Raw genomic sequence first — 22635 nt, forward strand, 5'->3', positions numbered from 1 at the left:
GAAGATACTGAAATGATATCCATTGACTGAAACTGATTTTGAATCAAGCTCAAAGAGATTAGGACTTTCTTCTGATTTTGCACCAAAATAACCCCAGTGCAGTGCAAAGTCATTCTGGAATTATTCCTGGGCTTGTGAGATCAGGATCTGGCCAAAAGCTTTGAAATACATTTTCTTCTAAGGCAGTGCATTGATTCACTGGTCTCTGGCAAAAGATGAATCTGATGTCTGAGCAGGTTAAACCTATCTCCTTTTCCAAAGAGATAACTGGCAAAGCCATCGAACAGGTTAAAGATCTAAATCTGCATGCAAATACAATCACGTTTCTAAAGAGATGGGACAAGTTAACTCACCGGAGTCTGGCACTCCTTAAGCAAAGGAACAGTGTCATTGATTCATGTGCAGTACAGGGCTTGTAGGGGCCTTCAGAGAAAGACAGACTGTTAATTCTTTAGTTAATATTACAGATTTAAATATAAAGTTATTCTATGCCACTTGCTGCTTCTTGAGGCCTTGCTCTCACAGTGTCTTCAACACAAGCACTACTGAGGGCCACCATCTGTATGCCCTTGGTACCTGTGCTGAAAGAGGTTTAGGATAGAGAGATGTAATAGCGATGTGCATTCCTCTATGAAGAAAAGTCTTCTTATTATTGTAAAGCTGTTTTAAGTGCAAGACTTACTTGTACCATCTAGGGGGGACTTGAGTCAGACTGCAGTGCAGTTCTTTGACATGTTAATTAGAGTGCTTCCACAAAAAAGGACATGAAGATGTATGTAAGAGCCAGCAGAAGAGAAGAAAGTTAAATATACTATCCCTGTTTTACTGCTGTTATTGGCATAGGGATATCTGTTAGCGTTCTCTGAGGAGTGAGTGGGTGCTTACTGCCATATGTTACAAAACAGCATTTCACAGAAGATGCCGAGCTGTTAGAGCGAGGGTAGAACAGACAACTTTTCAATCTGTCTATTCAGGAACCTGCAGTTCTCCCACCATGGCAGGCAAAATGATAAACACAGCTATTAGGTAGAGGCTCACCTGTGTAATCAATTCCCCCAGGTTGTTGCTGCTAATAGCAGTAAAAACAACTTCTAAGCTATGAAAATAACATGGTGGCATTTTTTTTTCTTTCTGCGGCTGTGCTATCAGAAAACTGCTGTGTCCTGCTGTAAACAAATGCATTGATTTTTAATCTAGGCAAGCCATATTCAGGCAGTCAGGGTCCTTCTGCCTGTAAGTCTTCTTCAGAATGTCCACAACAACTTTTGAATCGTTTGACCAATGTCTATCAAATTTTATCGGAAAGGTAGGAGCGTCAAAGATGCACAGTTCCAGCACATTTTTCTGAAAATGGTAAGAGAGATCTGAATTAATCCTCCACTGAAAGAAAGGGTGAAGAGCTCAACCACGTTATTAGACAGCAGAGAAGCTACCAGAAAACAGCCTCAGGAAACCAGGTTGTTTAAATGCCACTGCCCCACAGAATGCATGCATCCATAGCAGTCTGTAAAATATACTCAGTAGCAGCACAGAGGTGCAGCTATTTGTTGGGTAGAGTGTAGCAGACAAATATCTCATAAAATACTGAAAAGTTCAATAGATTTTATAGTTATTGGTAAGGTAGGTCTGTGCATCATAACGAAAATCTGGGGTTTTTTTGTGATAATTGAAATTCATTATTTTCTTGATAGTTTTAGTACTTTTTATTGCAATATATTCCTCTGAGCTGTCACAAAGTTTGTAGATAACGTATCAGAGAATGCAGTAGGTGGGGAGACACAGTAAGACCGCTTCTCTCTTGAATTGTAGTTGCCTCTATAAATGAGAATTTCTCCTCTAAATACCTTCCCTTTACATTCAGCTTGCACTTGGTAAAAACCTAAGAAATGCAGAGACATTAACATCAAGCCCAGGGGACTGAAAAGTGTGAAATGCTGCAAACTAAAAGCATGGGAAGATGTAGTTCTGTCAGCATTAGTAACAGCAGCAACAACTAGCAGCCCTGGTACTATCAGGGTCGTGTTGTATTAAGTCCTTCATAATTATTAAGTGCTGAGATACAACCTCAGATGAAAAGCACGAAGGGTCAAGTCATATGAAAAATACTGAGTAGCTGGCTATAGGTACTTCACAGGTATAACAAGAATAATTATTGATATAAAACCAGACCTTAGAGGGTTCATCAGGGCCCCACTGCATCAGACACAGGCAACCAGTTACAGAAAGACATGTGCTTCCATTTTATACATGAGACATTGCCATAGAAGGACGAAGAAAGATTAACCACTTGCCTGTGGTTATACAGGAAAGCTGAAGATAGACAGGGAAATAGATCTCTCAGGTTCTAGTCATATCCTTTAATCACCAGAACACCAATACTCTTCTAAAATATGAAAGCAGAAAAACTATCATCTTAGTTAGTATTGTATCTGCCCATGCCCTCAATACTTAATATACAATCAAATATTAATGTTTGACCTGATTATACTTGAACTTTTTTCTTTTTTTTAGAGAGTCACAATAAGACAGGTTGTTTGAAGAAGAAAATGATAAGCTGTTGAAAAGATGAATATAAAAATTAGATATAAATTTCAAGGGTAAATCTAAATGCCACAGTGGAGCTGTTATGGGAGCTCATATGCGTCCTGTAATGTGTATTTATAATAGGCTCCTTGCAAAGTGTGCTGTGCTAGCATTGCTGTAGTTATGGTTCTGTCAGCGTTTCCACTCTTAAGTGCTATCATTCAGGGTGCTGCAACTCAGCCATCAAATTCCTCTCATCGCCGAAATGTGATGTGTGGACTTTTCCATAAGGTTCCCAGATGGAAAACTTTTATAAGATTGAAGACAACAGGATTCTATGGACATCCAATGGCGTACTACAGAGAATAGCAAAAATCTAGAGAAATGGCTTGTTATATGCTAATGGCAGTTGCTGAACCAACTTACATACTTTAGTAGTTAAGTATATACTTAAAGTGAGAGATAAAAAGTCTATTTTTAAATCACTGCAACTAAACATTTAGTCCCCTTGTGTACCTTAATCTGGTGAGAATACAGGTTACAGATACATCTCCATGTTCTGAATTACTTTTCTTTCATCAGCTGTTCTTAGAATAATAAGACATTTGTTCTCTGCTGCTAATCTAGCCATAGCCTCATATTCTGCTTTTAATACTACACAAATTCAAATTCTCTGCCGCTGTAGGTAGTTCCATTATAGTTTCCTTGACTTTAATAATGCTTACATCAATTTACACCAGCTGAGGATATGTCTCATAGGCTTTCATATCTTAAGTTTGATCACAGCTCTGCATTTACTTTGTCATAGAGATGCTAACCTGGAAATGTGTATATCAGGGAGATTTTGGACATAATTTTCCTTGCTGAGCAGAAATCCTCCAGGGGTTAACTTGTCAGAGCAATGCAATATAAAATAATCTGTAGGATATGTTGGACTCCTGCGTCGTACTGTATCAGTCTCTATGCCAGGTACCAAGGATAGGAGGGTACTGGTTTGCTAAAGCTTGTAAGTAGATTTGAGAAGGTCTTGTTATCTGCTTGTGGGAAACAACACTTACAAGGATGCAGTGAGCTCTACAAATGGGAAAAGCGAGCTCACTTGGCCAGAACACAACTGACGTGACAGAAAGCATTTGCAGAGAACCGCTCCTACCACTGCTTTAGCCTATGAAAGACACATGCAATAGGAGGCAACGCTGTGTTGGGAGTAGGGTGTTTGGAACAGCTGTTATCGACACAGCAAATATAACACAGGACCACTGGCAGTACACTTCTAGCAGCATCCTTCCAACTCCAGCCACAAGGTACCCCTCAGAGTAGGCTGACCAGTATGTATGTTCCTCCCAGGCCCAGGATTAGAATGATTATAGCAAGCAAGCTTCTGTAGCCAGGAACATGGAAATGTTTTATTCTGTAGGGTGAATACCAAGCATCTCTTTACTGTTGGCTTGAGTGAAGGTAGTCACTAGTGCAAAGTTAGAATTCAAGCCTTTAAGGCCACTGGTGCCTTTTTCTCTATGTTAACATTTTTAAGAAGGTTAGGCATCACACTGCAAATACTACACTCCCTCTGGCTCAGTTTTCTGGGTTCAGGATATTTCTAGAGGTATGCATACTTTGTTTCTTCTCATTCGTACTTTGCAAACAGAGGACTTGCTGCCCTTTGGTCTGCTTCATGGAGTAAAGCAAAGATGAGCTGCAGAACTTTGCTAAGGTCCTTGAATGTGGCCCTTTTTTGGTTGGCGGGGAGGGAGAGTGCGCATCTCCCAAGGCATACACTGGCAATATCAGAATGAGCTGTCACTCATGGTAAATTGTGCAGATCTTCATAACATCATCTTCCTTCAACAGTCTTACATGCTTTGATGTGTGGTGAAATAATTAATACTTTAAATGTCAGCACTGTTATCATTTGGTATCTGAGTTAGTCCCCATTGAGATGAATGGCACTGAGCTGTTGTTTCAGGTTTTGCAAATGCAGGCAGATGTCATGGCATCAGTTGCTCAAGTGTGAGAATTTTTTTTTCTTCTATTCCAGTGAGTCATAATAGCTGGAGACTTGTATTTAAAATGAAAGCATGGATTTTGGAGGGTAAGGAACGATATAAAAGAAGCAGCACTGCACCATACTCCATTTGAGCCTCGTCATAAATAAAGTCAGGCAGGCTGTGGGGCATTTAGACCTCTCCCTACTGCTGACTGTAACAATTCTGTTGTTAAAACAGTTATGCTAGAGTGACGTTTATAGACTAACTGACAATCTAGTTTATTCACTAGATGGTTGCTCTTTTTTTGCATACGTTATATCATGTCCTGCACAATTTTTTAAACTATGCTTTGGGAAATTCAAGAGACTCCTTGTGCCTGAAACACTGGATTTGAGAGTTGCCAAAAGGATTTTGCTGTACCCGAATCAGTTTTCTTGGAGGTTTCATTTCAAATATCTGATTTGTAAGAAATAATGAGCAGCCTGCTTCTGTGTCAGACCCCTTTATGCTCTCTGAATCCATGAACCCAAAAGCATTTGGATATAATTTTGGCATATTTCTGTGTAATACATAGATAAATCACTACTGATCCAGTAGCTCTTTTCTCAGTGGAAGTGGTATTGTGGTGAAGCTGTTTAAACTTGCTGGTGGATTCTACATCTTGCCCTTCAGTTGGAAAGGTACCATTTACTTCTACAAATGTTGGATGTTCGTTTTTAACAGGATTTCATGACAGAGACATTTTTGTTTCATTAATGAGTAAAACTAGTAGTAGGCAATTTTGTTGCAAGCTGTACAGAAAACCTTTTGTGCTGCAAGACATAATATATACAGATTCAAAATGGCTGAGTTCTTCCTAGAACAATTTAACGTTGTTGAGAAGTTATTTGCTGCTATTTATCAGAACGAAAACGTCCATGTCAATACACTGGAAAAATGTTTGTTGAATAATAGCCAATTTCTTCTTCCTGAATTAGCATTTTGTATGTTCCCATTAGCTATTTTTAGTGAACTATGTATACATATATGTTTAAATTCCTATATATTTTACATTGCTTTTGCTTAGTTTAAGATATATAACTTAACTGATTAGACTTGTAATCAAGAAGAGAAATGGCACATAATGATGTATAGGCTCTTGAGAGAATTGGCCTATAATTCTCAGGATTATTGGCAAAAAACCCCGCCCCCCACCCCCAAAACTCCTCTTCCCAAATGGGATGTAGATTCTGTGGCAGTTGAAATGTGTATTATTAAACTCCTTAAGCAAACCAGAATGGCTCCCAGTGGAGAGCAAAGACATTCTAAGTATAGCCAAGACTAAATTCTCAGGTCTGGGTTTTCTCTACTCAATTCCCACTTGATTATCTCCTGTACTATTTAAACTTCATGCCATGCCATAATTATTTAATAAAAAGTAAATATAAAATGTATCTCAGTGGGGAATATGACCTTTTACCTTCATGTTGTTATACTGAAGATGGACACAGATAAACAGAGAATATGGATCAGTATAATAGTCTGTCTCACTTGATAGTTTCATTCTTCTGGTGTCTGAGATGGTTATCCTGTAAGGTGCTGAGTATATTTTGGACGAGTCAGTAAGTGCCATCAGCATCTCTTGCAATCAGGTGTTTTCAGCTGTGCTGATGTCACCTGTTATTTAAAAAAAATTTTCTTTTTTCAGAAGAAACCACAAATGATACAAGAGGATAGAAGAAGCTAACACTGAATGAGCATAGTGCTAAAGGACTTACATATGTTACTTATTAAATGCATCATGGAATTCTTAGCAAGATTCTCAGCATGAATGTGTCATTTGAATTATAATGCACATTCTGAAGTATAAGGAAATTCTAAAAAACCATACCTGTAACTGTATTAGTAAACACTAGTAATCCTAATGTAACAGAGGCAGTCAAAGCCTGTGAGTATGTAGAATGCTACAGAACTGACTTTTGGTTTTTGTATTAATTTGGAGTTTAACTTTGAATAATCAGCAATTAGATTATTATTGCCACGATTTCATAGTAGAGAGTATTAAAGTGTCTGAAGTTTTATGAAATCATCAGCGATGCCAGTAGGGCTCTACCAGCTATTACTAACTGAGGATCTGGGTCAAAATATCTTGGTTTATCCACTAGAGATTAACATCATTACAGTGAAGTGGCTATGTATGCATAACAGCCATACACAATTGAAGAAGTTAATGTGTCTAATGAATAGTTGTGCCCTAGTTTGTGATGGCAAAATGTTGGGGGGGTGTGTGTAATGTATTTATTAGATCAGCAAATACGGTACTCTTGATTTCTGACTGTATAACGAACATAGTAGAAGACCTGTTCTAATTTGCATTTGTACCATAACTTGCTATATTACTGCCATTGTCAGTTTTGTCCAGAGTAACTACATTCATCCTTAAAGGAGTATTTTGTGACAGTGCTTCCCTGCTGTATCTTTCAAATTATTTACTCAGCCTTTGATAGATGGTGAGAAGTCAGCATTGGAAACTGGAGCAGTTTTAAGTGCAGAAGTCATGCTTTTTTTGTTCCCTTATTGAGTAAGCCAAACTCACTAGTGTAAACCTTTGGAATACTTTCAGTTAAAAGTTTTGCAAATAGCATGCAGCACTCACATAAATTTTGTCATTTGCTTCAACATATCTGCCTCTGAATGCATTTTCTGGAATACTGGCATAAAATGAGCATGTACATTCAGTTCAGCTGTGCCCACCAGAATGAGCAGGCATAGGGTGTGTGTGCATGCGTGTGTATACACGTGAATGCACAGCCTTCTTTCAAGGCTTAGCTGTAAGCAGAAAGATATCACTAATTCTTTATTTAACAAATTACAGACACACTGATTGTCTAGGAGCACCATGCAGTTCATTATACAGATAATGGCAGAAACATCTTTACAATTAAATGGGTGGCGTTGGGGTACCAGGAGTCAGGGGACCTGATCCGTATAACGCGGTCCAACATTAATAGCTTGTGTGTCCCAGCTTTCTTAGCGGTCGAGTAAGTATTACCTTTGAAAAGAGATTAGGGATCCTCATGCAGAAGTTCTTGTGAAGCTTAGCTTACTATTCAGCCTATCTTACACACAGTGATCAGGGCTCGCCTGATCAGTAGGCAATGTACACCTTCTAGGAACCCAGGCAAGGAGAGGTTTTCCGTGGTGAAGCTGTGAAATCCATCATTCTTAGGTAATGCAACTTAAGAGACATACAAAGGTATCTGCTCATATAATACGGTTTTTTTTTCTGTTTTCCTTTCAGCTTTAAATGAACCTACCATAGATTATGGTTTCCAAAGACTGCAAAAGGTCATCCCAAGGCATCCTGGTGACCCTGAAAGGCTAGCTAAGGTAAAATATTTTTAAGCATTTCACTGAGCCCACTAAATACGTTCTTTCACTTCTGACTCACAAAAGAGACAAAATTGTATCTTAAATGACAATTACATCTGAACATAAGTTCACCAATTAGTTGTAGATCCAAACAAGAATTTGATCACGTAGAATCCACATTTATCTGTTAGAGCTCAAACACCGTGAACTTCTTTTGCTGCTAAAACGAGAGTCCAGTGCAGATATCTTCCCAGTTCATATTCATGGTCCTTTGCATTTATCCATATTGCCAAATCTGTGAACGTAAATGATACATGATAGACATAAAGGATTGGTTGCAGAGGTCTAATCTTAAGGGAATCTTTTAGTAAAAAACACTTAAAGCTCAACTTTTTCTGTAGCAACAACTGCAGTATGCATGTATTGAAACAACTCAGGATTTTATGTATCTGTAATACTGCACACTGTGTTGATGTGGCACCTAGCACAATGAGAGTGGCATTAATGACTATATTACTGGATTTTAGTGCAGTACCAAAAGTACCTATTATCATCTTTGCATGATGAAAGACTATTGTATTCAGATAGTATACTGTGTAATTTTTTTCCTACAACCAGAGGTAACATACGATAGCTAAAAGTGTTTTATTTATTTGGTTACCATTATTGGGAAGAAATAAATGGACACGGAGATTGATCAGATTTTTATGTGTCTGTGCAAAAGAATATATTGAAATTCAGCAGGGAACGGAGTTCGTATTTAAATTGGGTATGTCTGAAAATTGTCTCCATTTTTGAAGCTTGTGTGTTTAAAGCAGCTTCAGGACTTTGGAGAGCTCCAGGATAAAGATGGAGCGCTGGGCACACGACACAGCCCGTGCCGGTTGATGTTTCCCTCACACGTCAACACTTTCCAAAGCGACTGATGATTTTGCATGTCTAGTTTGAGATGCCATATGGGGTTCAATTTTTCAGATAAGTGGCAAATAACAGCTCTTTAAGGGACACAGTTTTCAGAATGACCACACACAAACACTAGTCACTTCAGAAAATAGTGGCCCATGGTGTTATTTGTACTGAAATCCTTTTCTGTTAAAATGTCAATTTTATGCATCTGCTCATCCTCCAGGAAATGCTGTTGAAACGAGCTGCTGACCTAGTGGAAGCACTGTATGGAACACCACATAACAACCAGGTCAGAATGACTGCTCTCAACAGGGGAGTGGTATACCTTCAGGTGTAGTAATAAACACTAGAAAATTTCTCCAAGCACGTTTCTGAACGTGTCCCTTCATTCTGCAGGACATCATTCTGAAACGAGCTGCAGACATCGCAGAAGCTCTCTACAGTGTACCAAGGAATCCTGCACAGATCCCTGCACTGTCCAGCTCTCCTGCTCACAGCAGTATGATGGGAATTAACTCCTATGGTAGCCAGTTAGGAGTCAGCATTTCAGAGTCAACACAGGGGAACAACCAAGGTAAGCATTGCAAGTAATATAGTGTTAATTTAAACAACGAAAAATTGAATCACAGTTGCTTCCATAGTGGTTTCTCAACTTCTCTACCTGCCCAGCTTATGAACAGAAAGATGGCTTTAAACTGCCAGCGTTAGAAATGGATGTGTGCTGCCATTTTGGATGATACTATGTCTGCACCAGCTTCCAGTCACCAGATTTAGCTATGGCTGAAATAATTTTTGAGTATTTTTTGAAACCAACTTTACCCTGAATTCTCTCCCTGCACCGCTCAGTATCTTTTTTTTTGTTGTTGTTATATCTCTGTTTTCATGAAAGACAAAGAGAGCAACTGAAAAAAACCTCTCATAGTTCAAGAGGTGGGGAATTTTCTTCTTTTTTTTTTTTTTAAGGCTCCTTCTTCAGTGTTAATTTTACCAACTTGCATGTGTTGTATGTATTTACATTTACTCCAGATATATTATTGATTGTTAGGAAAACGTGCCATAAAATGACGTATTAATAGTAATACATCATGGGAGCAATATAAACTTTGGGCATTTTCTGACTCTTGAATATTTTGATTTTTAGCACTCAATTCCAGTAACATACAGTCTGTGGCTGACTGCATGAAAGCTGTGTTTAATACTCTAAGGCAGTAAAACCATGTCATATGAAGTTAATATTACATATGCCATGTCAAAAGCCATAATGTAGATAGTTTTGCTCGTTTTTTTTAATAAGGTCTTACCAGCCCTGAATTAGAACTTCATAATATAAATGGGCAGAAATACCTGACTTGGTATCTAAATGGTAACCACTTTTAAAGTAGCTATTGGATCACATCTTTCTAATGAAAGTTTTTCCGTGGAAAATTCTTTTGCAGCTGTAGTAATAGCCTTGTACTTTAATGCTGATAGCTATAGTGTTCTTCTTCTGTTTTTGGAGAAAAAAGAGGCTAAATTTTGGTTCTCAAATATTTGAGGGTTTTTTTTTAAAGACAAAAAATGGTTTTTCCTTATCCAGTTTATTCTTTCCCCCAAGTAACGTATCTTCAAAGTTAAGCTGCAAACTATATATGGGTTATAATTTCCCCTTAGTAATGCACTTGCTTTATTTGTAATTCATCAATAATTTGAAAAGTATAACCTCCCCCCTAAAACTGTAGAAAATCCCACATATATTAAAAATTCTACCTCAGAAAAAGATAAGCACACACATTTTTTTCCAGGTCTTAGAACAAATTTCAGCTTCTAACAAATCTGATTAGAAAAATATATATTAGTTCACTTCAAAAAGTTAGTTTCCCACTTTGTTTTAAAACTTAATATTGCTTAACTTGAAAGCATGTGCATAAACTCCACTGAATTTAATGGTACTTGCTTAAATGTTTTAATTAATCTGGATTTAAATAAGTAATTTATTTAAGCAGGGAATATACAGGAGAAAGTTTTAAGCCAAATCCATTGACATGCTTTGAAATGTGGGGTTTTTTTAGGTTACATTCGTAATACAAGCAGCATCTCACCCCGAGGTTACTCCTCCAGTTCCACACCTCAACAGTCCAATTACAGCACTTCCAGCAATAGCATGAACGGCTACAGCAACGTCCCCATGTCTAACCTGGGCGTTCCAGGCTCACCTGGATTCATCAACGGCTCTCCAACAGGATCCCCCTATGGATGTATGTGCTTTGCTTCTTTTATAGTTGATTCTTGCTCCTGCTTAATTTAATTTACCACATCAAAACATGCAGCAAGTGATGTCTTTCAAAAGAAGTTCTCAAGATTTAGTGAAGATTTTTGTAAAAGGTTCCGATTTGTGTTCTGGTATTTAGTATGAAGTAGAAAATGTTCCCGTTTTTCAAGAAGAATAGAGGAATACTGAATCCTACTTGTGTTTCCTTCATTTTTTATCCTTATACAGGTTCCTAAGTGGCAAAGGCCACAATGAGAAATGAGGTACAATTTACAACTTCAGATGATTAAGCAAGCAGCCATTGCTTTTAGCATAGAGACTACTCCGAATCCTATCTAAAAGCCACTCAGAAATAATTTTTATGTGTATGACCTGCATTAACAATAACTGAGAGCTGAACTGTGCATTAATTTCCTGTGAAACTGTATTACCTTGTTAACCAGAAATATAACAATGATGGAATTAAGTTCTGGAAGTTAGTATTAATGCGTTTCTAGTTACTAGTTTTACCATGAACAAGTCACTCTTCCTTTCATGCCTTGATTTCCCTCTGGCAAGAGTGTGTGTGTGTAATAGATATATATGAGGATGAACAGTTAAACAGCTATTTACTTATTGACTTATTATTTAATTATTTACCTACACTGTAGTTTACGGAGGGCGTAGCTCCCAATAATGTCAGGATCATGCCTTTCCAGAAAACACCTGGTATCCTGCAAAATATTACTTTATTTTATTTACATTCACATTATCTACATAAGGACTGACCCACTCTGCAGTGATGATGAAGGCTCCTTGCTGGTCTGAAACCTGCTAAACAATATCCTCACAGTCTGAGCTGTAATTTAAGGCTAAGGTGCAACTCAAAGGATGTTCGGGTTCTTTTGGTACTTCCCCTATCCTGGAGCTTTGCCATTGACTTCAGTAAGGAAAGGACTGGGTCTGCAGTATATTGTTATTTTGATTTCAAACTAATACTTCCATGAGACTTTTATTTGTTCCTTGTTTTGCTGACAAATAGCTGATATTTTTCTGGAAAGTAAGCACACAGTTGCTTAACAAGCTATTGGACATATAATGGGACTTTTTCTTGCAAGATACTTCTTTATAAAGAAACCAGTTTAGATTCAAATGTAAGCAACAGCTTAAAACATCTCCCCTCAACTCCAACCAAGGAAATCTTCATTTTTAAAAAGCTGGGGAGGGCACAGGAATTACTGGCCTTCCCAATTTCCAAAGCAGAGACTGTAAGTGGACACGCCATTACTGTCTACTGCTTGTTCAGATTGACTCTCTCTCTCCCTTGATGACTTACCATTTTCTGATATCCTCACCCTTCATTTTAAAAGAATTAAGCACTCTCTTTTCTGAACTATTCAATATAACTACCTCTCTAGTCAATGTGAGAATGAGATCATCCTTAAGAAGTAAAATGAGTAATCAGAAGGTAGACATTTTAAGCAGTTTTACCCAACTTCTATAATTGTATTTCTGATGAGGATTCCCTTTTTTCTTTTGCAGTAATGTCTTCAAGTCCAACAGTTGGCTCCTCCAGCACTTCTTCCATCCTTCCATTCTCCTCTTCCGTCTTTCCTGCTGTCAAACAGAAGAGTGCCTTTGCTCCTGTCATCCGACCCCAAGGGTCTCCTTCTCCTGCCTGCTCTAGTGGCAATGGAAATGGGTTTAGAGGTAAGAAATGTACAATTAATATTCAGCCTGCACATGTAAAGCACCCTGCGTTAGTCTAGGTAAATACAGTAATCATCTGAATACCATTACACTGATACTACAGGACTCAGTAGTGAAAATCTGACCCAATCCAACTGGATTAAAGCAATGCTCCAAGCTTTGTCTATTGGTTTTAAAACAACAGGGGACAGACACTCATTTATACCAAGAAGGATCTGACCCGCGCTGCATTTCAATACCAGCTCTTTTGTGAGGAATGACTTCTCCTTAGGCTTCAGGGACTTGTAAAACAAACGTCTGCCCTGCAGAGTTAATACACAGCTCTGTACGTAACAGCCAATGTCTTGAAACCTGCTGCAAGGTTTAGGCTCATACCGGGAATTGAGCCCTGTAGTACATTTACAGCCTTTTTAAAGGTGATCTGCAAAACAAATGTGAGTATTAAGATAAGAATGGAAACCTGTACTAAATTCTTTCTTTTAACAGGCTGTGGGGGGGCATGCGGCACATAAATACGCTCCAAGTCTCCATAAAAAAAGCCTTTATAGGGCCTGAGAAGTCATCTGGCTCCTTCAGACTTCACTAGAGATACCATAGAAAACACAACTCTGGGAATTCAGCCATGCCAAGAGCCAGTGGTAATTCTAAAATGAGCCCTACAAACCGCACCTGTTGATTTGGGTGCGTTATAAATCCTTAGCTAGGCCACAGGGACTTACATAAACTGCGATTATTTTATATAATAAGGAAATTCTAAGTGTGTTGAACAAAAACAATTACATTTTTAAAAGCTAACCTACAGAATTCTGCTATATATCTGAAACAGCTTCTTTCCCTGCCCCAATTACTTGAAACTGTGCTTCTCTAAGATCATCTTCTCCCCATTAATGAAAGAACGTTGATCTACCCATGTAAATGCACAGGTATCATGTTGACAGAGAATATAATTTCTTTTCCACTCTGTTTAAAGAAGATGAAAAGAAGGATTTGAAGCAATTTTTTAAACTATAGGTATAGAAACTTTTTTTGGCCCCGAAGTTGTAGCTATTTATCTAAACTGTTTAGAAATGGGTTTATATCTTTGTTAATGTCTTGTATGATCATGGTGTCTAAAGAGTCATCATGACTACCTGGTCTGCAGTTAACTTTCCTTCCTTTTTTTGGGGGGGGTGGGGAGGCTGTGTTCTTTGTATCAGCTAATGAAGGGATGTATTGATTTCACTGCATTTTTATAAAAAAAGAGAGTTTAGCTGTTTTAAGGAACTGTTCCCAGGTAATATAATTTTAAACTGATTTAGTTAAACATTTAACTAGGCAGGCCTATCAACTTAAGAACAGTTTGCTTGTTTAGCTTAAGCCAGTTGGACAGTGCTATAATCTAAAGACAAATTAGTGCGTTCAGAATAGATTTAAGTCTGCTTTAAAGTTAAACTTGTCCAACTGCTATGTTGAGAAGGTCTAATGTTAAGAAGTTACCTAAGGTAGTGCTAACCACAAATCAGAGAAAATCACTCAGATTGTTTCTGGGAGACAGAAAAAGGACGTTAAAAAAAACCACTGACTTTTTATTTAAGTTAATACTTTTCCTTAACCTGCCATGTTTGTCCTGTCTGCTCAAGACTCTGCTTAGCGAGCGTTTATGTCTTTTTTAACCCTTTTGTAAACAGGTAAAGTACTAGAGATGGTACCATTCATGCCATTTAGTGTTTACAGCATATTTTAGCCAATCTATAAATTAGTAATCAATAAGAGATTCTAAAGATAGAACTTCAATATTAAGCATAACATAAAATCTCTAAGCTAAAAACCCAGTCCTCCCATCCATGCATTTTTACTGACAAAAGTCCACTCCTGAGATGTTCAGGATTAATCTATCAGTTAAGGTTATGATTACTTACTGAAATAGCTTACGCATATAGAGATGCAGAAACTTGTGCGTGGATAAACCAATACAAAAGTTACTAACCATATCCCTTTCTTTGTGGGATATCTCCTTTTACATCCACACCCTGATAAATAAATATAGTAATACACTACAAGTGTTATATAAATAAGTTTCCAGGAGATACAGTACCTAGTACAACGGGACTTGTCAGTCAGACTGCAACAACAAGCAACAACAGATGTGACTCACAGCAAAGGTAGTAGTTGCTTCGCAGAGCCGAACACGTCTGCCCAAGGTTTGTTATGCCAGGTCTTTGTAACTATTTAACTATATCAGCCATAGATGCAAATTCTTCTTTCCAACTGAAATATTTAAATTGATGCAAGCTGGGGAGCACATGCTTTGGAAAGAGTCCAGATACAAACAGCCTGATATCCAAATTAACGTTCCCACAGTGCTGACAGACAGATGTGGCCAGAAAGTCAACAGGAGGGTCCCAAAGAGCCTTCTTGAATGGACTTACCGTGCTGTAGCAATGGGAGATTGTTAATCTCCTCTGCTATGCCATCGCCCTGTACTATAAACTAAGAATGGATGTGCTGGTAATGCAATTTATTTATTCATTTACTTATTTATCAAACTTAGGCATCAGTAAATACTGATGGAGATAGAATAGCAGAAGCACAGGGCAAGCAATAAGTATATGCAGGCTCCTTCCCAAAGCACGTCAGGCAAGTGTTTTGACATTACCTCTCAATTTCCCCACCCATAATATGGGGAAAACATCTCCCCAGCGGGGATTTTTTGAGCTTTAATGTAATGTTTGCAATTGTTGGCTACATCTTTTGTTCAAAGGCTAAAGTTTCCTGGTGATACAGTCTCCATCCTAGTTACTGCATCCTGTTGCAATGAGAAATATTAGAAATATATATTAGAATATTAGAAATACTACCAGCACCTCAGGGCATGCCATTCTACTTACAGGCAGCAATGAAAATCTAGAATACAGCTTCCACGTATGTTAACCACAGCAGTGCTGAAGCCTGGATTAAGTCTAAACAGAAGGAGCTGTACAAGCTTCCTCCTCAGATCAGCATTCCCATTATTCCAGGCAGTTTACAGTACCACTGGAAATTTTTTTCCAAAAATGTATTCTGGGAGGAAAGTTTTGGTGATGCTTAAAAGCTGCTGGAGACAGTAGGACAGCTGGTAGAAAATACACTGTAAGTCAAAAGTATTAGCTAAAAGCACGAAACTTGCATATCTCCTGACTTTCAGCTTTGGGCTGCACAACACAGCCAAGACATGTGGAATACCCTCAGATAACCCCCTGTGCCATGTGTTCTTGCTTACCTCTTTCACCTGCCATCTGCTATACATTCTTACAGTGTAACAGGACATGATAGGTAGAGAACAAGCAGCAATCCATACTGGACACCACTCACTTCTATATGCTCTCCAAATTGAGAGCAGGTGATCCTGATCAGAACAATTGTGTGCTCCATTCATGTCATATGTCAAGGCAGTTTAGAAAAGGCACCGGGAAGATACAAAGTGACGTGACGCAACACGGCATGATAAGTACACAAATGCCTAATCAACTCATCTCAGATGGAAGGCAGCTGATGGGAAAAGCAAGCAAATTGGAAACTGCTGGAACAGCATGGACCGCTGACTGCCCAGATTACCTTTGGCCAGCTCAGCACATCTCAACATAAAAATGCAAGCTCAGTTACAAGGAATAGCAGGCAAGCCCCAGAAGGTCAGATGTTCCATTAACCATCGGGATCCTAGCCAATCTAAAAGGTATTGAAATCTGATACCCTTAGGAACAGCCTCAATTTAGCAAAGGGGACATCTGCACTATTCCCTAAAGAAATACAAGTATTTGAGTTGAAGACCCTAATTATTAGTATCTTGTCCTGACAAAGTTAGGGGTGTCAACAGCACTGGGGATTCCAGTCCCCTTGCATTAGAAGGCTGTGCAAACAGGTAATGAGAAAAATAGTTGCTCTGAAAAGTTTGTAAGGGATGGGATTCAGATGGAATGGCTGGCTCACATTTACAAAGCAATGGTTCCTGATTGTTACCAGTCCAGTGCCTGACCTGCTGTTCCATGTCGAAGCCTAGCTCCAGTCAACACTTAAGACACAGCATTTTAAAATAACTCTTAACAGAGCTTCTAACCAGCTAAAAGTAAGTGGGCCATTTCCACACTAGGAATGTTCAGCAATATGCTTCTGCCTGAATCAGAATGATTCCAGAGCCTAGACAGTGATTTAAGTATGCCAATGGCTGCAAATGATATATACATGATGTCAATATATATGAAAAATATGTATCTGTCATCTGATTAAATTTGATACATTGGAAGGATCAAGTACATTTTTCTCCCCGGTTTATTGGCAGAGATGTAAGCTGCACAGACTGCTTCAAAATAATGAAAACCTTGAGAGATATTTAAAACTTCTTGCTAACACTTAACTAAACAAAAATATCTCCTGTTACTATTAATTACTTATCTTTCATTTGATGGGATGTTAATTTTAGTAGCTCATCATATGTCACAGACTTATTCAGGCTAGACAAGAGCTCCTTTTTTTAATGGAAGAAAATATTCAAGACTGTTAGGTGTCGCAAAAAAAAGAGGATATTGGGTAAGATTCACTATTGACTTCTCCTTTGCAGGTGAAAACTTAGCCACTTTCTAGTATAACTGGAAAAATGTATAACTGCAGAGTGGCTATATATTCCTGTGCTCTCTAATAATTAAACTAATGCATATATGACTTTGCAAACACATACTTTGATCTTAAGGGTGTTCCCAATTAACTTGAACTAAATCAAAATAATTGTTCAGGCAGCCTTTTGTGCATATACAGCTTAGCACCATGGTGAGATAGTAACTACATCAACGCAACTCAATAGATGAGGCCAAATTAACTTCTCTGTCTCTTAGCTCTCAATGGTTTTGTCTGGATTTTTTAAAAGCATGCTACATAAAATATGGTTTAACCTGTTTATCATTTAAAAGAGACAAAACCACTGCTTATTTATAAAGATCTCACCTGTCTGTGGTTAGACGATCATGAATGGATGAATGAAAATTTTGCATCCAAATACAGACGGATTTCTGCAAAAAAGAAAGTGTTAATTTCCTATGGAGGAAAAAAAATAAAAAGAAATTCTTTAGGAAAAACTTGAAGCTTTGGGCTGCTTTTTAGTGTCTTAGTTGGAACCATCCTTCGCAAGTTCTTCACAGAAGCTGTAATTTAGTTCACTCACTCACATTCTAGTATAAAGGATGATGGTGCCCCTCATCCAAGCCACTGATGTTTTCTGCTAAATGAAAGCCAGCTGTGTTTTCCTCTGAAAATCCTTTCTTTTCTCTATCATTTTCAGTTGATTAGTTACATAACAATAAATGATAGATAATAAATGGGTGCATTGTTTTACAAATGTCTCTGTGGTCTTAATATTGAAAGTAAAACTGCACATTTTCTAGTGGTAGCCATGATGGGAGTCAGAGATACCAATAAGGCGAAGCCTGCAGGTATAAGCTGCACCTTTTATTAGACCAAATTACACAGAAGCTAGCTCTGCCACCAACAGCTCAGGGGCTTGCAATGTGCAAACCTACCTTTATATACAGGACAGCTCATGCAAAGAGGTGTTCCTGGCATTGCAGGGTAGGAACATTCATTTAAGATGCTCAGAGTAGCACCACTGGAGCACTTCATTTATCTCTTCAAAGAGCTGTAGAACCGTAAGATTGGAGTTTGCTGGAAACTTAGTGGCAAGAGAGGAAAACCAAATGAGAGAGCAAGATGTTTTACATGACGGTGATTGAAAATGCTCAACGTCCATCTTCTCTAGAAAGCATATTTTTTAAACCAGGTCATAATCTAGACACCAACAAAGCACCTGTGATACCTGAAGAACTAGATCAGCGTGCGTGCACGCATGTGTACATGTGTACATTTATGCAGCAGTTCTTACCGAACGGCTGTTTGAATTGCAGAGTTCTTTTCTTTTCCACTACAAAGCAAGACAGCGTTTTCAGGGGCCACTTGTATACACTAGGCTTATGATCATTATTAATTACACCCATTAAAGGTGCCTATCACCATAGCATCTGGGTACTATCCATGTTTGATTATTTATTTATAAAAAAATTCTCCAACCTTGTGACAATTTTAATCAAGTGTTTCAGTTGATAATTGCAAGCTGTCAAGGTTAATACAATAAGGCTCATCTCTAATTCTTTTTCCATTTCCCTCCAAGAAAAAAAAAAGACCCTCTGGGATAATGACTGTGGTTTCTATATTCCCAACTCATCAGGGAGTGTCCTGCATTGAACCACCTTTATTGAAAAGTTACATCGATTCAATATCTAGTAATACAGGCAAAAATAATTACAGCTTTGCTAGCAGTGTAAGACCTTAATCCAAACCTCACAAACATTCAATAAAAAGCGATACAGGCTGGGAATAGGCTTTTGACAGTGCAGCCCCAAAGGGGAGTGGAGGTGGGGTGGAAATGGACAGATGAGGGTATGTAAAAAGAGAGAGAACCTCAGAGCAAAGCCATTTAGATGAGCTGTGGAAAAACAGGTGAGAATGCCAGCCGATACTCCTCAGCCTACTTGTTCTTTGTTGCAGAAGGAGGCGGAGTTGCAACATTAGGATGAAATGCCAGTGAAACAATTAGGCTTTGCTTCTCATTTCTGTGTTACTACAGATTTACCTGAATTGGTCCATGGGCAGGTTCCATCCTAACAGAGTATGGTTGCTGCTCTGGAGCACTTCCAACCTGGAATGACAGAACAGACTTGGGGGGGCGGGGGGGCAAAACTAAGGAGAGGAAAGCAGGGACTTGCTGCTTGCTCAGGAGGAAAGGAAAGGAGGCAAAAGAGGGATCACCAGAACCCCAGGGGTAACAATATACGTCTCCTGATTGCAGATGGCAGTTTTGCTGTTGCCATCACTAGTTTGAGTCCAGGACTGCTGGATAAAATAATATCTTTAATTATACAGTAAAAATGTACTTTCCCTTTCATTTAAGGAACTTTCCAAAATGCTCTATCTACAAGTATTCTTAAAACATTTTTGAAGAGACATGGCAGAAACTCAGGCTTGGTCTTTGCTTTAATCTGCTGGAAGAAGTTTTCCTTGATTAAAAAAATGAAAATAATGTTGATAACAGTAGTATCAGAAAAAAGCATTTATGCCAATACGGCCTATCCCCCTTGGGAAAGCAGTTTAAACTACACTGGCAACAGACCCTGCATGTCTCAAATGAAACCACGTTAGCTCTACCAGGGACTGCGGCCTCTCTGCACAGACCATCCAAACAGCCACAGGCAGAGTCCGGCTCTGGCTATGCCAGGAGAAAAGATTACCGCAGGTACGGACCGGCCAGGCACAGTCTGTGTAAGCGCTCCTTTATTTGCTTCAGGCGAAAGACCCAGCTGGGTTACCTTAGACAAACGGTTTAAATTCTTCGCGCTAACCTGGATGGTTTTGCCTGAAGCAGATTAGGAAGCGCTCACACAGACTGCTCCGTCGGGATACCTGTGGGATGGCGGTGAGCAGCTGAGGGCACACACTTACCTCTTCTGCCAGCCCAGCAGAATCTGGAGGAGGGCATCAATCCAAGACTTAAATCAAGTTTTCTTTTCTAGAGGACAGAAAGGCAGGCATGTGGTTAATACACAGGGAGAAGGCTCTCCAGTGTCAGGCTGGGACACCACCGTTAGGATCGTTTTTTCGTTTTGGGGGTGAGGAGAAGGAAAGGAGCAGCCTCCTCAGTGTTACAGAAAATATCTCTTCTTCTCATGTGCCCTGTCCCTCCCCCCCCCCCCCAAACCAGGCATACACATATTTACCGACTTTATTTAGGGTTATGTAAATTGCCTGTTTGTTTGAAAAATAATAGCAAATTCCTAAGCAATTAAAAAAAATAGATCTTTGACTTAAGACTGTTCGGTTTCACTTTCTCTTTCAGCTATCTGCCAAAATTGGCAGGGACTTCTAGCCCTAGTCAGTTACATAATAGGAAAATATTTATTTTCCTATTGTATTAAATCATAGACCATATCCACAGTTGTTTAAAATCAACACAGCTCCAATAAAAGAGTCATGTTAGCTGAGGATCTTGCCCTAAGCATTTTTTTTAAACATGATGAACATAAGGGTGAAATTAATTCTCAGCGGACAGGGCTTTAAACACATGAATAATCCCACAAATTTCAGTGAACATAAATCTTTGCAGGATTAGGACCTCGCACTGCACTGAGGCCCCTTTGAAAATATGACTCACTCATTTGTTATATAAATACGTATAAACTTAACTTACCCCTCAAAACCTTTGGGAACAGCACCAGTTCCAGGCAGCTTCAAATGTTGCTGTTGTCAGTTATGAAGAATATAGCTGCAATTAAAGGCAGTGAGAGTGACTAATAAATAATTTACATAAGCCCAGTGTTCTGGGAATGTGCCAGGTAAGACTACAGCGATTCAGACATACGGGGTAAACCAAGCGAGAAAGAGAGGCTGGTCCATTATTTCCACTGAAACTGAATTAGCAAACCCTAGCTCTGGTCATTGTCCAGTGAATCGGGACTTGTAATTCTCTGGCTAGGTCCCGGGAGCAGTGCATGGGCGAACTCCCATTTGCTTTCACACCTTTCCTCACTCACAACATAACCCTTTCCGCAAGCGACTGAGCAGGTTGAGTGGGAAGCAGAAGGCCCTGCTCGATTCTGGTTTTCAAGAATGATTTTGAGTGTTCAACTTGAGAAAGCACGAGAATTTTGAATTTTTTGGGAACAGTTCTGAGCAATGTCCATCTCCAAGGACATCTCTCAGGAGATAAGCACCCAAAAATGGTTAGGCATTTCTGAAAATTCATGTACTGAGACTTGAATTAATCCTCTATCTATCTCCTTTATCCATTTAAGAACCACAGTGGGCCTTGGTTTTTGGTGAATTTACTATGAAATGGCACATTGTCCATTGTCTGTGGTCATTGTCAGTCTCACCATCTTAGTCCTCACCAAAGCACAAAGACATTAAAAGAAACTTGAGGTCTAGTTTAACCTGCAGATAAGGCCATTGCTACAATACATGGCTGCACACAGAAGGGTGAAGGGCTCAAATATATTTTGTTCCATAAAAATTTGCCAGAATTTCATCTTTGTCAATTTTCTTTTTCAGCCATGACTGGTCTTGTCGTTCCCCCGATGTAAGGAAGAGGCAGCTTTGCTCCTCTCCCTCTTCCCTTTTTTCCTCTTTTTTTCATTTTTCTTTTACAGCACAAAACTACTTATTGTGATGGACCACTAAAAAGAAAAAAATAGCACTACAAGCTCTTTTTTGGGGGAAAGCCAGGCCCAGGAAAAAAAAGGAACATTTTTTATGGATTGGACAAGATAGAAGTCTGCATCTTTTACCTGTTTCATATTTCTGACACATCCACGTCAACTCCTAAAACATTGTGAATGAAGAATCAGCCAGGAGCCAGAATGAACAACAGTTGGCAGAATGGAATCAGAAATGCAAAGTCTTTCTTGAAAGACATGAAACCTTCCTAAGATTTGTAAAATATTAAAAGGAGAAAGAAATTGGCAAAATGATTCAAGCTTGATATTTTGGATACAATTTGTTTTACTTTGTAGGGGAAAAAAGTTGAAGTTTCTATTTTCTATGGAGCCTTTCAGATATTGATTTAGTTTATGCAGAAAAAAATTCAACAAAACAGGGTACCAGCATGAAAGAATTTCTAGGACAAACTGACATGAATGATGGAACTTTGGTGTATGTGTGTATTTGCTTATAGTTTAACCTCTTTAAAAAATGTAAGATGTTTTACAATTATTTAAATAAATAAACTTGTAACTTATTGTATGTAGAGGTAGAAATTAAACCCTTTTTTGGATTTTTTCCTCCAGTTGTACAATGAAGAAAAATGATGCAAAAATGTAGTGATAAGTTTGAGATATATTATTACTGCTGCAAGTGCTCCTCACTTCTTCCCTCTTACTG

At 38.6% G+C, this 22635-nt stretch overlaps 1 protein-coding gene across 5 annotated transcripts in view; it reads left to right on the top strand.

Moving 5' to 3' along the window:
- The window catches only part of EBF2 (EBF transcription factor 2), a 143912-nt gene extending 122013 nt beyond the window's left edge, over positions 1-21899 (top strand). For 3 of the 5 annotated variants that reach the window (XM_075174660.1, XM_075174661.1, XM_075174662.1), the window contains 6 exons: positions 7792-7880; positions 8992-9057; positions 9165-9342; positions 10817-11002; positions 12538-12705; positions 21808-21899. In XM_075174660.1, the coding sequence (XP_075030761.1) occupies positions 7792-7880; positions 8992-9057; positions 9165-9342; positions 10817-11002; positions 12538-12705; positions 21808-21839 (719 nt within the window). In that variant the 3' untranslated portion in view covers positions 21840-21899. The remainder of the gene's footprint in view (positions 1-7791; positions 7881-8991; positions 9058-9164; positions 9343-10816; positions 11003-12537; positions 12706-21807) is intronic. The other 2 variants (XM_075174663.1, XM_075174664.1) reach the window with 2 other exon arrangements.
- The last annotated feature ends 736 nt before the right edge of the window (positions 21900-22635 follow it).

This window comes from Calonectris borealis, chromosome 27, assembly GCF_964195595.1.
Source record: "Calonectris borealis chromosome 27, bCalBor7.hap1.2, whole genome shotgun sequence".
Lineage (NCBI taxonomy): Eukaryota > Metazoa > Chordata > Aves > Procellariiformes > Procellariidae > Calonectris > Calonectris borealis.